Here is a 15,806-nt window from a genome sequence, read left to right on the forward strand (position 1 = left end):
TTTAATACTTGTATATTTGTATATTTGAAATGGTATTTTAGTTGTAAGTTGCTTTGAGTCTCCATATGGAGAGAAAAAGTGAGATATAAATAAACATAATTATAATAATAGATCATGAAGTTATTTGTTATAAACTTGTGTTCTTGGTGCAATATCCATCTAAGGATAATTTTTCAGTGCCCATAGCTTAGTTTTGGAGATAGTGAATCCTTACTCTACAATTTATAAGGGAGTGATCAGAAGGGGGGGCAATTGCTTAAGGCAGCATTGTATTGCATGACTAGAAAGCCTTTATCCATGTTCCCTCTGCAATCGAGCCATTTGGAGTTGTTCACGGATAGTGAGATCCGGACTGCGGATAGCGAGACCAGGTGTTGAGCTGCTGTGAGTCCATGTCTGGCAAGATTTAAAACTAAAACCCCAAGTTCTCCAATCAAAGAAATCTCACCAGTTGAAGCAGAAGCCACAGAGATATATTTTTCAATCCGGCCAAAAGGGATGCCAGCCAGTGGTACATCGCTCAAAGAAGCTGACATGTTTGATACAAGTAAAACATACATTTTTATACTGTACAGTCTTTTGTTTTTCCTGCTCATGCCCAGCTGGGTCCGGCTTTACACTGATTGACAGAGCTGGTCTAGATGTCACAGCCAACTGGGAGGATTCCCTTTGTGAGGTGGGACTGTGGCACCCGCCAGCCAATCAGGGAGTGTTCCCCGCTTCCGATACAGAGTTCTGCTCTCCAAAGGCTGACGGGGCAAAAGAACACATAATTTTATAAATAGATTTCACTGTCTCAACTCCGAGACGAACAAAAAGGGGCCAACCGGTCCCATGAGTTTTATTGTCAGTATAATTGTTTCATGCGCCCTCAGTGAATGAGTCCAACGCCTCTGGTGCTACTGTCTGTTGTGTCCCATATCAGTATATTGTCCAAGGTGAGGGGATTGGATGATGCATCCTTGGGAAAGGGGAGAATGGAAGAATGGGGTAGGACCTCCTGGTGTACTTGTTATTTTTTGCGGCTGCACAAAGGGCAGGCGACCCTGCGTAAGAATCCTGTAGTCCCCTGTCCAACTGGCCTTATGGGAATCAATAGAGATGGATTGATTCTAGAGATGATGGGTGCTTGAGTCCACTGTTGTGTGATGACTAGGAAAAACACTGGAGGAAATTCCAGGGTCAACCATCTTGCTTGGTGGTTTCATGTCTCTAAAAGTTTATAAAACAGAAAATATTATAAATATTACACACAAAGGCGATCTGTGGATAATGGGGCCCCCAAACGTAGGAGCCAGGGTACCCATGGGGGCAAGGGTTTTCCTTCAGGAAACAGCTGAAGACTTGGATGTTTTGGCAGGCCTTCGGAGATACAGTCATTAATTAATCAGCCCCAGAGGGTTTTTAATAATCTATCCTGTTTTTTATTACAGTCTTACCATTTATGTGTTTTAAATGTAATTTTTTAATCCTGTATTGTTGTTTTAATTGATATATTATATTACTGTTTTATCTTTTTTATATTGTGATTTGTATTATGTTGCTTACATTTTGTCCTTATGTTGTTTGGGACGCTGCCCCATCTAAGCTGCCCCGAGTCCCCGCGGGGAGATGGTGGCAGGGTATAAATAAAGTATTATTATTATTATTATTATTATTATTATTATTATTATTATTAAGGGTTGACTCGGGATTAGTTGACATGAAGGGAGGTTATGTTCTGAGGGAAAGAAGGAAAGAAGGGAGCCCGTTCTGAGGGCAGTGGGGGTTATGGGGCCAAGTGGTTACCAGGGCCCCTGCAAGAGGCAAAGAGGAGAAAGACACAGGGGGCAAAAAGGATACAAAGAATCAGTAAATAAGGATAACACAGGGAAGTGTACATTTATTAAGGGGTTACTTTGTAATAAAAAGGGGAAAGATAGAATGTATCCCTGACATGGAGGTCTGTAGCCTAGTTTTTCAGGGTTTTTTTTTTTAACCTGGTTTACTCATGAATTTTAACGGGTTAACCAAATCCCCATGAGTATCCACCGAAGTTTATCTGTCTTGATTTCTACATTATTTTGTGTTATGGAACTACCCTTCATGATTTGCTAAAAGAGGTTAAAACCCCCTCCCCCCATTTTTTATTTATTTATTTTCTTTACCGTATTTATTTTTCTGGCTATGGCCCTGCTAACATGGATAGCTGCTGCAAGGCTACTTTGCTCCCTTGGTTGGCTGAGCAGCTGAGCCCTAACCTGCATCAATATTTTCAAAATCTGACACGCTTGTGTCTGAGACATTTTTTTAAACTGTACCCTGGGAGTTGTAGTTTTGCGGGACTTTTTGGGGCCTGTCTCTAGATGTATCTGTACTGTAGAATTAATGCGGAGCCCCCAGTGACACAGCGGGTTAAACTGCTAAACTGCTGAACTTGCTGACCAAAAGGTCTGCAGTTCAAAATCAGAGGAGTGGGGGTGAGCTCCTGCTGTTAACCCCAGCTTCTGCCAACCCAGCAGTTCAAAACATGCAAATGTGAGTAGATCAATAGGTACTGCTTTGGCGGGAAGGTAACAGTGCCCCAGGAAGTCATGCTGGCCACATGAATCATAGAATCATAGAATAGTAGAGTTGGAAGAGACCTCATGGGCCATCCAGTCCAACCCCGTCAAGAAGCAGGGAATCGCATTCAAAGCACCCCCGACAGATGGCCATCCAGCCCCTGCTTAACCTATGGACAACGCCGGCTCTTTGGCTTAGAAATGGAGATGAGCACCAACCCCCAGAGTCAGATATGACTAGATTTAATATCAGGGGAGAACCTTTACCTTTACCTTAAACCAGCAGCATCATTGCTCAATATTACAATACCCTGGGAGTTGTCATTTAGGCAAGGCCCATAATTCCTGCCAGAGAGCAAACATGGACCAGGCCTAGGCAAACTTGGGCCCTCCAGGCGTTTTGGACTCCAACTCCCACAATTCCTAACAGCCTCCCGGCTGTTAGGAATTGTGGGAGTTGGAGTCCAAAACGCCTGGAGGGCCCAAGTTTGCCGAGGCCTAGGTCTAGAAGATGCTTTGTTGAAATGAATAGGGTGAGTGTGTTTATTCGCCTGGATAGGGAGGCCTTTGATGAAGGGAATGGCTTTATTCCTGACTAGATTGGTGTGGGGAAACCCTGGCCAAATCTCTGCCTCAAAATGTCGGCTCCAAAAAGGCTGAAGGAAGGACGAGGAAAGGAGGAGGGAGGGAAGAAGGAAGGAAGGAAGGAAGGAAGGAAGGAGGGAGACAGACGTCAAGCTGCGGCTTCCTCTCCATTCATCGCCAGGCAGAGACGCAGAGAGAGCAGGGTCTCTGGCGAAGGCCTCCCACCCAGGAAGGGGCTGGATCACGGCGTGGAGGTGGGTGGGATCCCGAGATCGAGGGAGGAGAAAGCCGAGGAAGGCGAGAACAAAAGGGCCGAGGCTGGAGTGGGTTCGCCGCTTGGAAGGTAAGCAAGCCAGCATGGAGGCGGAGCAGGCCTTCGCCGCCCAGCATCGAGTAGGGATCCCTCTCTGATCCCTTGCCTGCTCCCTTTAAAAGGGAGCCGGGTTGGGATCCAGCCCCGACCCAAGCGAGGACTTGACTCCTGTCCAAGGCAGCCATTTGACTTTGGAGCCTCAATAAAGAGATTCCCCCATAAGGAAGAATCAGAGACAGTATATCAAAGGAGCAGGAGAAAATAAGGTCGAGTAGGCCTTTTATCCCCCAAAAGGCCTGGGATCAGACGTAATTGGGATTTAGGATTTCGGGTGTCTCAGAAACCCAAGGTTTTGGGATCTACATTCTACATAAGATGTCTGATATACCATTAGGAGATGTCTAGCGTGCATTTGAAGATACATTCGGAAATGCCTAATACACATTCAGAGAGATTTTGGAATATACATTGTATATAAGATGTCTAATATACCGTTAGGAGATGTCTGATACACATCCGGAGATATCAAATGCACATTTACAGATACAGTAGAGTCTCACTTATCCAAGCCTCGCTTATCCAAGCTTCTGGATAATCCAACCCATTTTTGTCGTCAATGTTTTCAATATATCGTGATATTTTGGTGCTAAATTCGCAAATACAGTAATTACAACATAACATTACTGCGTATTGAACTAACATTTCTGTCAAATGTGTTGTATAACATGATGTTTTGGTGCTTAATTTGTAAAATCATAACCTAATTTGATGTTTAATAGGCTTTTCCTTAATCCCTCCTTATTATCCAAGATATTCGCTTATCCAAGCTTCTGCCGGCCCGTTTAGCTTGGATAAGTGAGACTCTACTGTATCTCTAATATACATCCAGAGGTACCTACCTAATGTGGTATAAAATGCAGTGGGGATACAAGGATATTATGCTTAAAAGAAGAAATGCTGCTTGTAGTTGTATTAACCAAGGTATTTGAAAGGTTACAACAACACTAGTGAGGTTAAAGTTATGAGGGAAGGTTAAAGGTAAAGGTTTCCCCTGACATTAAGTCCAGTCGTGTCCGATTCTGGGGGTTGGTGCTCATCTCCATTTCTAAGCCGAAAAGCCGGCGTTGTCTGTAGACACCTCCAAGGTCATGTGGCCGGCATGACTACATGGAACGCCGTTACTTTCCCGTCGGAGCGGTACCTATTGATCTACTCACATTTGCATGTTTTCGAACTGCTAGATTGGCAGAAGCTGGGGCTAACAGCGGGCGCTCATTCCGCTCCTGGGATTTGAACCTGGGACCTTTTGGTCTGCAAGTTCAGCAGCTCAGCGCTTTAACACACTTCGCCACCACCAGGGGCCCTATGTCTTATATACTCAGTGTGTTATGGCTCAGTGTGTTAAAGCACCTGGAGGGCTCAAGTTTGACCAGGCCTGCATTCAGAGATGTCAACTACATGTTCAGAGAATCTAATCTACATTCAGAGACATTGAATACACATTCGGAGACATCAAATATGTATTTGGAGATGCCTAATACACATTCGGAGATGCCTGGTATACATTTGACAGTATCAAATATACATTTGGAGACATTTAATATAGATTTATTGTATTTTTTTACCCTATTTATATCCCGCCTTTCTCTACCCCGCAGGGGACTCAAGGCACAGATATCTAATCTACATTTGGAGATACCTAATATACTTTAGGAGATATTTAATATATACAGTAGAGTCTCACTTATCCAAGCCTCGCTTATCCAAGCCTCTGGATAATCCAAGCCATTTTTGTAGTCAATATTTTCAATATATCGTGATATTTTGGTGCTAAATTCATAAATACAGTAATTATAACATAACATTACTGCGTATTGAACTACTTTTTCTGTCAAATTTGTTGTATAACATGAAGTTTTGGTGCTTAATTTGTAAAATCATAACCTAATTTGATGTTTAATAGGTTTTTCCTTAATCCCTCCTTATTATCCTAGATATTCGCTTATCCAAGCTTCTGCTGGCCCGTTTAGCTTGGATAAGTGAGAGACTACTGTATTTGGAGATATCTAACATGCATTCGGAGCTATCTAGTAATATACATTCAGAGTTATCTAATATGTATTAGGAGATATCTGATACTGTAGGAGATATCTAATAATACATTTGGAGATATCTAATATACATTTGGAGATATCTAATACCCACTTGGAGGTTTCTAATATACATTTGGAGCTATCTAATATACTTTAGGAGATATTTAATATATATGCGGAGATATCTAACGTGCATTCAGAGCTATCTAATAATATATATTGGGAGGCATCTAATATGTATTAGGAGATATCTAATATACATTTGGAGATATCTAATATACATTTGGTGATATTTAATGTGTATTTGGAGATATCTAGTAATATACTTTCAGAGGCCTCTAATACACATTCAGAAATATCTAATACGCATTTGGAGATGCCTAATACACATTCAGAGATATCTAATGTACATTTGGAGATATCTAATATACATTTAGATATCTTCTAGTAATATACATTTGGAGGCATCTAATATGCATTCAGAGATATCGATAATATCATTTGGAGGTTTCTAATATACATTTTGAGATATCTAATATACTTTAGGATGTATTTAATATATATTTGGAGATATCCAATGTTAATTTAGAGATATGAAGTAATATACATTCAGAGACATCTAATATGCATCCAGAGATAAACATTTGGAGATATCTAATATACATTTGGATATATTTAATATACTTTAGGAGGTAACTAACATGCATTTGGAGATCTCTAATTAATATACATTTGGAGATCTCTTAATAATATACATACAGAGATCTCTGATATACATTTGGATACCTAATATGCATCTGGAGATATACATTTGGAGATATCTAATATACTTTAGGAGGTATCTAATATACATTCAGAGATCTCTAATATACATTTAGAAATATCTAATATATAAGGCTAAGGTTTGGGTTTTGGATGTTACTAAGAATGTTTTCAAACCATGAATGTTTGAATCTGTGGGTGCAAAATCTGTGGACATAGAGGGACAGCTGTGCTCCAAACTTACCTATCTGGATGGCTGAGATAGTGACCACTTTGCTTTACTGATGGTTCAATATATACCACATTTTTTGCATGCATAACATGATTAAAAATAATGTGTTTCAAATGACCTTCATGCTTTAAGGTTTCTGTGAAACATCAATGTGTTTAGACTTGGGTCCCATCTCCAAGATAGCTCATTGGCTGTATTTATGTCCTCTGTTCACATTTAATATAAGTGCATTGGTCTCCTTGAACTCCATAGAGTTTTCTTTCAATGAAGCTGGTGAGGGGCCTTCAATGGTGACAGGGCCAGACCTTCAGCAGGAGGATTAATAGAAATGTTGGAAGGGGGAATTATTATCATGACACATATATATATATATTTAATGTACAGGGTGTTATACAGTAAAATAGCCCAAAACAGTGCTTCCAAAGGTATGCAATCTAAAGTATATGTACACAAGATGGCCCTTTGTATCTATAGATTCTGCAACCTCAAATTTCCACGATACTTAACAATATGTTTAAAAATCCTAAAGAGCAAACTTTGGTTTTGCCATTCTGTATAAAGAACACCATTTTACTATGCTGTTGTATATAAGGGGACTTGAGTATATTTTTGTATTCACAGAAAGCCCTGGAACAGATACCAAGGGCCCACTGTAAACACATGCACATACAGAGGGAAGGAAGAATGACAAAGCACAAGATTGTACAATACAATCTAGGAAAACAAATTGCTCAGGTATAGTGCAGAACAAAATCACAAAACAACCAGACCAATCCATGCCGTCAAAATATACAAGACTACAAAACAGCTGTCAAACTAAATTTCCAAGTGTCGAATTCAGATTTTCAAAACCAAAAGGGAAATAAAAGTCCACAAATATTCAGGGAGGCAATTGCACTAAAAGATCAGAATGCAGTCCTTCTCTCAATGAAATTTTGGTTTAGTCCCCAAATTTCTACTAATAAATTTCAGTTGAGCATTTGGAATCCTATTTCGGCATCCAAAGAAGAGAGGCAGGCAAATTTATAAAGGGAATAGAAACAGCAAATACAAGAGTCCCTGGGTATGCGAAGAGTTTTTCAATGTCTCACTGCACTGCTAGAGGTGCAAAGAAAATTGTCTGAAGAACAGGGCTCTTTATTGGGAGGGTAGTCCCCTAGGGTTGGGGAGCTTATGTTGTGAACTTATTGTTGTGGCAGCGTGATTTAAATAAGGAGTGAACAGCATCTCTGCCTCTCAAAGTTGTTGGATTACACCTCCCAGTATTCTTCATGACTGAAGCTGTTGGCTGGGGCTTAGAGGAGATGAAGTACCATCTGGAAGGGATAATTGGCATTCCTTTGTTTGAGTTTCCTTCCTTTTGGGGGAAGAAATAATGCTTAATGTCTATGCTCAGAGATACTTGTTTCTTTTCTGTAATGAGTGTGCTTATTGGAAGTTTGGGTTAGTATAGTATGTAAAAGGTAGAAGAGGACCTGTGTGCAAATAGATACTGGGAACTGCCCTGGGTAACATATGACTAACTGCCTCTTTTCATTTTATCACATCCCATACAGTTGCGAAGAGGAAACTACAGAGACAGAAGGTCCTGGTTCAATGATTGATGGTGCACTTCTGTGTCCAAGCAGTCTCTTGTTGAGTTCATTGCATCCTCAGCAAAAGGGCTGTTCTCAGCTGGAAGTGGCTGTGTGTTAAGGGTTGCATCTATACTGTAGAATTGATGCAGTTTGAGACCACTTTAATTGTCATGGCTCACTGCTTTGGGATCCTGGGAGACGTAGCTTGGTGATGCACAAGCACTATTTGGCAGAGCATGCTAAAGACTTTGTAAACCTACAGTTTTCATGATTCCATAGTATTGAGCCATCACAGTTAAAGTGATCTCAAACAGCATTAATCCTACAGTATAGATGCACCAATGTCTCCGCCAGTCTTTGGTACTGAAGACTGATACACACCACTGATATATAGAGGAGTTGTTGTTGTTGTTGTTGTTGTTGTTGTTGTTGTTACCATGTTTATTTATATTCTGCTTTTTCTCTCCATGTGTCTGGAAACAGACTGGCAGCCTGATAGTTAGCTTTATTGATGATGAATGCAGCAGCTAATTGTCTACAATAAATCAGTATAGGCCTTTAGGATATGAATTCCAGCATCCCTTTGCAGCAGTTTGGTAGAATAAGAACCCTAAAGAAAACATTTGCCACTCTGTTTTCCAGAACTGGTGTTCCCAATTCCTATGGCTAGATAAATATAATAATCCCTCCACGTTTGCAGGTTTGACTTTTGAGGGTTTGATTATTCAGAGATTTGATTTAAAATGTTCGATCTAGTAATCTCTAGGTCCTCCAGTGGGACTCTGTAGTCAACTTCTCAAGTCATGCTATAGGACCTAGAGATGTCTATAGAGAACACTACTTAGGAATCTCTAGGTCCTTCAAGGCGATTCTGTGACTAGCTTCTAATGGACATTGATCATAAAGTGCCAGGTTAAAAAAAAGCTATTTCTTTATTCACTTTTTTTTCATAGTGGTCCTTGCCCCCTAATCCCAGAGAACTGTCTGTGGCTCTCCAGGGCTGGGGTGCAGACACACATTCCAAATGAGGCTATTGTAAGATGTATCCCTTACGTTATATAGAGCAGAACCAAATACAGAAATTAAGATTGCTTTGGTGTGACCAATCCCCCATCCAAATAGCTATGAGAACAGGGCATGCCTGGTACTAATGTGAAACTTCTTATTAGGACCTACTAAACACAAAATGCCACTGGATAGCTGTTATAATTTGGCCATAGTATGGGAAAAAAGTCTAGAAAACATCTGCCTGATGACAGGGATCATGCCCCTGCAAGGTTCAGAGTCGAATCCAGAATACCCCCAGTCTGTGAACCTGCGTTTCAGGGGAGTTATAACTCCAGCTAACACCTCTGACAACCCTGGTGGCGTAATGGCAGAACTGCTGACCGAAAGGTCGGCAGTTCAAATCCGGGAAGAGTGAGATGAGCTCCCTCTGTCAGCTCCAGCTCCCCATTTGGGGACATGAGAGAAGCCTCACATGGGATGGTAAAACATCAAACATCTGGGCCTCCCCTGGGCAACGTCCTTGCAGACGGCCATTTCTGTCTCACCAGAAGCGACTTGCAGTTTCTCAAGTTGCTCCTGACACACACAATGCAACCTCTAACTATAGTCCCTCTTTCATATGAGGAACCCTGCTTCTCATGATTAATTTTGTTTTCTGAAAAACAATGTGAAGTATTTAGGGACTTTTTTTTTGCATTTCCATGATACAAGTGTTGTTTTGCTCCAGCAGGTAGAGATGATGAGAAACGAAGACTACCTGATCAAAGAAGACTTGATTATTCAAGAAGAGGAAGAGGAGGAGGAAGATGATAACCTGATAATAGAAAAAGTGATCCTCACAGAGGACTATGAGACAGAGCTGCTGGACGAAGAGGTGATAATTCAAGAAGAAGAAGAAGAAGAAGAAGAGGTGAACCTGGTGAACGAAGAGGAGAGCTTTCCACTGGTAATTCATGAACAGCCTGAAGAAAGCGAGCCCTTTCTGGGAGAATATGAAATAAATGTTTTCCAGATTCGTGGGGATGAAGAACCATTTGACCTCGAGCCTGGCCCTGAAACCCAAGTATTTGTTCCAAAGGAAAGACGTAGAGCTGTGCCGCGATCGAGAACTGCAGGGGAGCCCAAGCAGACCCAGAAGCCAGGAAGAATTTATAAGTGTCCTGACTGTGAGAAAGTCTTCAAGCGGTGTTCACCCCTTATCAGGCACCGAAGAACCCACACTGGAGAAAAGCCATATGTTTGCCGTGAATGCTTGAAACCCTTCAGTGATAGCTCAGCCCTGGTGAAGCACCAAAGGATCCATGCGGGAGAGAAACCTTACACATGCCCTGAGTGCGGGAAAAGCTTTTCTCAAAGCTCAACCCTCATTGCACATCAGAGGATACACACTGGAGAGAAGCCGTATAAGTGCCCCGATTGTGGAAAGAGCTTCAGCGTGAGCTCTAATCTTGTTGCCCACCAGAGAATTCACACCGGAGAGAAACCGTTTGGATGCCCTGTCTGCCTGAAAGGCTTCTTGGTCAGCTCTCATCTCATCAGACACTTGAGAATACACACAGCAGAAAAACCTTATATTTGCGGCGAGTGTGGGGAGTGTTTCTCCCAGAGTTCCCACCTCGTTGTACACAAGAGGATCCACACCGGAGAAAAACCTTACCTGTGCTCTGAGTGTGGGAAGAGGTACCGGGGGATCGCAGATTTGATCCAGCATCAGAGAATTCACACAGGAGAGAAGCCCTACAAATGCCAGGAGTGTGGGAAATGTTTTAGCCAACGCGCATGTCTTAAGAAGCATGAACAAATTCACACCGGAGTGAGACCATATATGTGCCTCAAATGTGGGAAGACATTTTATCGGAACTCGCATCTGACTAGGCATAACAAAGTCCACAATGGGTAATTTTTAAATAGTGGTTCTGTGGGAGTTCAGCTCCATAGTAACAGTTCATATACAAGAAAGAAAGCCAAGTGTCCCAAGTAATTAGTGTTTTTCATCTTCCCCTCATAGGTATACAGTAATTATCTCATCTGAAATAAGGGCCTATATGCCTTTAATTTTTTTATGGGGCTAGTTAGGATCTGCCATCCAGGTTTCTTTTTCCTCTACCAATTTCATAACTGGGTCCTAGAATTTTCCATGGCACATCAGAACTCTTTTATTTTTACTGATTATTATTGCTTTTAATCTTTAGGCCATCAGCTTTCAGACATGTTTCTACATTCATTGATTGGACATGGATTGCTTCATCCAGAGTTCTTCAAGTTAACTAACTGGTTTTTAACAAATTCTCAGACATTTTGTTGAGTAGTGGTGAAAGGATGAAAAAAGACTGACTGAACAATACTGATATCAAGTTCTGTGATGATGATGAGATACTCCTTTCTTTCTACTCTATTAGTGCATAAAACGCCCTGCATCATCCAGTGGACTTATGCTGTGCTCTCATTTTGTTCCTCTACAGTGGGTGGGAAGCTGCATGCAAGATAATCTCATTTACTTCCCAGTTAGTCTGGATTCCTATATGTCTCTTTTTATTTTAAAAGACTAAGACAGTTATCACTTTCAATACTTTTTTACTCTATTTATAGCAGGGTTGTAGGCCAAAAAGTCAATTAAGACCAGGTCTGATGTGCCTTCTGGGTGGCCTTAGCATTTGTTGGCTTGAATCCTGCATTATGCTAACACTTTATAACTTGGTTGTGGAGGTCTCACAAATTTGTAGGAGAGGAGGTTATTTGCTGGTATTAGAGAGTACTTACTATACATAGTGTCTAGATCAAGAGAAGTCATGGTACTTCTGTATTCTGCTTTGGTCAGACCTCATCTGGAATATTGTGTCCAATTCTGGGCACCACAGTTCAAAAGAGATACTGACAAGCTGGAAGGTGTTCAGAAGAGGGCAACTAAAATGATCAAAGGTCTGGAGACCATAAATCCCCATGAAGAGAACCTTGAAAAACTGGGTATGTTTAGCCTGCAGAAGAGAAAGTTGAGAGAAGACATGATAGCCATGTACAAATATGTGATGGGATGCCATACGGAAGAGGGAACAGGTTTGTTTTCTGCTGCCCTGGAAACTAGGACTCGGTGCAATGGGTTCAAATTACAGGAAAGGAGATTCCACCTGAACATTAGGAAGAACTTCCTGTCTGTAAGAGCTGTTCAGCAGTGGAACTCTCTGCCTCTGAGTGTGGTGGGAGCTCCTTCCTTGGAAGCTTTTAAACAGAGGTTGGATGGTCATCTGTCATGGATACTTTGATTGTGCTTTTCCTGCATAGTAGGGGGTCAAACTGGATGGCCCATATGGTCTTATCCAAATCTATGATTCCATGTAGAACAGTGGTTCTCAACCTGTGGGTCCCCAGGTGTTTTGGCCTACAACTCTTGAGAAATCCTAGCCAGTTTACCAGCTGTAAACTGGTAAACCCACAGGTTGAGAAACACTCATGATGTAGAAAGTCCTGAGTTTTGTCAGTTTTTTCCAGATTAGAATATCTCAGTAGAGCCAAGAAAGACCTTTGTCCTGGAATGCTCCAGTCCTTCATAATAGACACTACTAGAATAAATGGACCAGTGGTCTAACTCATTGTTAGACATGTTGGCCTATTCAAACTTCAACCCCCGCCAATCTATTAGATATATTGTAATATCCCAGTGGACTCTCAGAAGCAGCCAAGGAGAGGAATCGCTATAAAAAGGCCCTGTTTGACATGCTTGAGAACATACGGGGCTTGTAGCATGTATTTTAGGCTCATGTGACATCAGCAGAGCTTTAAAATTGCAATGTAATTTCCCCCGCTTTTTAGTGGAGCTTATAGAAAATTATGGGATTGTCCCAAATGGCAGGGATGTGGTTAGGAAATAGATGTAAATTAGAAAAACATTGGTTTATTTGGTTCCAGACCTTCAGAGAAGTTCCTTTTTGAGACTAAAATTCCAAAAACTCTCCAGCCAATTCTATAAATTAGATTTTATTTTGTCATATTCACTTAAGCAAGGGCCTCTTTTTCATATTCAGGTCTACCCTCATTTGTAATATGGGGATAATGATATTCAACTACTTTGCAAGGTTGTTATACAGATAGCAACAATCTATTGTGTCAGAAGTTTTGGCACATTAATGTTGTTATTTTCATCCCAGGCTTGGGATTATGTTAAAGGTCCTGGAATGAGAAAATGTTGGTAAATTTCATAATATATTCTACTTGTAGCTAGCCTGTTGCACATATTCTCTCCCTTGAATTCTTGTCACTTGGCCCTTATACATTGTAACCTGTAACTTTTGGGGAGCATTTTTAATTCATTCCCACTGGGATAAGGGGAGTAAGAAATGAATTCTTTCAGCCCTCAAAATGTATATACATTAACCTCAACTACATATTCTGGACTGGAAAACACCTAATGCAATTTGCAGCCAGAAATTCATACATTTACACAATGCAGGCCCTGATGGAAAGAAAGAAAAATAAGTTTTATGTAAAGTATGGTCCCATGCAGTAATCCATCAGGGCATGTGTCAATTGATGCATCCATTTAAAATGCATTGAAAATATTTGTGGATTCCCCAATAAAAACCCCTGAGAGCATGAACATATGAGAAGGAGGGAACTATTAGAAATAGACTTGAAAGATCTGCCAGTTTCTGCTGCTGATGCAAAGAACTGTGTGGGAGCTACTTGTGTAGAAATAGTCCCTCACTGCAGAAGAGAGCGTAGAATAATAGGCATGTTCCTGATCTCCATCTTAGGCCATTTTAATTGCATGGAGTGGTCATACAGTGTATGTATGTGCCAATTTACACCAGGGTGCTTTTAGAGTGCATTCTACATTGTAGAATGAATGCAGTTTAACTGTCATAGCTCAATGCTATGAAATCCTGGAACTTGTAGTTTGGTGAGGCAACAGCATTTTTTGGCCAGGAGAGCTAAAGAACTTGCAAAATTACACCTCCCAGGGCTCCATGGCATTCAGCCGTGGCTGCTAGTGGTGTCAAATTGCATTAATTGTACAATGTAGGTGCACCTTCAGTGAATGAAGTAGGTAGGTTCCTGAGCAATATTGCTTAACAGAAAAACTTGTTCCAAGAACAGAAATAGCATAGAAAGCAGTTGGTTTCTACACCATAAAAAGGGATAATAGTTTAATGTGTTTCAGCGAAGTTTTCATTCAAATTTACAGCCATGGACAGCTGAAACTGAAACAACCAGATCAGGTGATCCGTGAGCCGCCATGGCGTAATGGGTTAAACTTGTGCTGGCTGGACTGCTGACCTCAAGGTTGTGTTGCTGGTCTGAAGGTTGCTTGTTAGAATCTGTGAGACAGGGTGAGCTCCCATCTGTCGGCTCTAGCTTGCGGGGACATGAGAGAAGCCTCCCAGCAGAATGGTAACGCATCTGGGTATCCCCTGGGCAATATCTCTATAGACAGTCAATTCTCTCACACCAGAAAAGTTGCTTCTGACATGATTTTTTTTTTAAATGTCATCCTTGCAGAAACAACCATTTAGCCTTTCTGGAGACCATTTGAAAGCACCATCCAAATGTACCAAAGGATGATTTTAAATATTCAGCAGCCTCCACTTTTATGATTCTATTCTGGTGTCCACATGTATAGATCTGCTTCTTTAATGTGTTGATAGAACTTGGTGAGACAACTTACCTGATCTCCTTGGCTTTATTTTGCTGTTCACTCATACTAACAAGGGGCTCTTGGGGCAGCTGCTGTTTACTTTACCTGTTGTAGTTAGGCACATGCAGCAACAATTAAGCAGAGGCTAGATAGCCATCTATTGGGGGTGCTTTGATTCTATGTTCCTGCATGGAATGGGGTTGGATTAGATGGCTTTAGTGGTCTCTTCTAACTCTTTAATTCCATGACTAGAGCAGAATCCGCCTTCTCAGTTCATGTATTGCATGGTTTGCTGCAAACTGACACAGAAGGTCTGTTTCTTCAGCCTTCCTCTACCATCCTCCGAGTGTGGATGCTGCTATAAAAACTTCCAGTTAGACAAAAAGGAAACGCAGGGCCTGACAGAATAAAAACCCTTTGGAAAAAGAAGCTTCTTTGTCAGAGGCTTTGTTAACCGAAGTATGCCTGTAATTTTAATTAGGTACTCTTTTTTGCCTGCTGTGTTTTCTTTTTCTCAGAAAATGTAATTGATAGTTTTCTACTTCCAATATAAGAAAGCAATGTTGTTGTTGTTGTTGATTATCTTTTATTCTGAACACCAAAAAAAGTTGCATCCCCAAAGTATGCATAAAACGTATGCTCGATAGACATTTCACAATGCAGTGCAACCCTTTGCAGATTCACACAGAAGTTAGTCCCATGATTGAGTGGGGCTCACTTCTAAAAAAGAGTATTTGGGATTGCATATGTTGGATGTTGTTCTTTAAAGTAAATAAATAAATAGAGTGCTTCGGGGAACATGTAAATTATGAGTTGAAACTTCTTTCTCCCCCTGGGGACTTATTGATTACTTGTGACATGTAGAAAAATTATATATGGTGTAAAATGCAGTGGGGATACAAGGATATTATGCTTAAAAGAAGAAATGCTGCTTGTAGTTGTATTAACCAAAGCATTTGAAACATTACAACAACACTAGTGAGATTAAAGTTATGAGGGAAGGTTAAAGGTAAAGGTAAGGGTTTCCCCTGACGTTAAGTCCAGTCGTGTCCGACTCTGGCGGT

General features: G+C 41.0%; 1 protein-coding gene across 4 annotated transcripts; it reads left to right on the forward strand.

Annotated features, from left to right (window-relative positions):
* The first annotated feature begins 812 nt into the window (after positions 1-812).
* LOC100567771 (zinc finger protein 239) lies at positions 813-15,548 on the forward strand. Of its 4 annotated transcripts, none has more exons than XM_062973726.1 (2): positions 813-938; positions 9,841-15,548. In XM_062973726.1, exons 1-2 carry the CDS (start codon positions 879-881, stop codon positions 11,011-11,013), a joined length of 1,233 nt encoding a protein of 410 aa, XP_062829796.1. In that variant the 5' UTR covers positions 813-878; the 3' UTR covers positions 11,014-15,548. The 4 variants fall into 4 exon arrangements, with proteins under 4 accessions (XP_062829796.1, XP_062829797.1, XP_016847276.1 ...); XM_062973727.1 differs by having other exon boundaries at positions 815-938; positions 9,844-15,548; XM_016991787.2 differs by lacking the exon at positions 813-938 and adding an exon at positions 3,086-3,471.
* The last annotated feature ends 258 nt before the right edge of the window (positions 15,549-15,806 follow it).

Source organism: Anolis carolinensis, chromosome 2 (assembly GCF_035594765.1).
Source record: "Anolis carolinensis isolate JA03-04 chromosome 2, rAnoCar3.1.pri, whole genome shotgun sequence".
Lineage (NCBI taxonomy): Eukaryota > Metazoa > Chordata > Lepidosauria > Squamata > Dactyloidae > Anolis > Anolis carolinensis.

Coding starts and splice junctions, on each gene's coding strand:
- LOC100567771 (XM_062973726.1), top strand. CDS start 879: ATGAGTCCAACGCCTCTGGTGCTACTGTCTGTTGTGTCCCATATCAGT. Junction 939..9,840: donor ATATCAGTATATTGTCCAAG/GTGAGGGGATTG, acceptor GTTTTGCTCCAG/CAGGTAGAGATGATGAGAAA.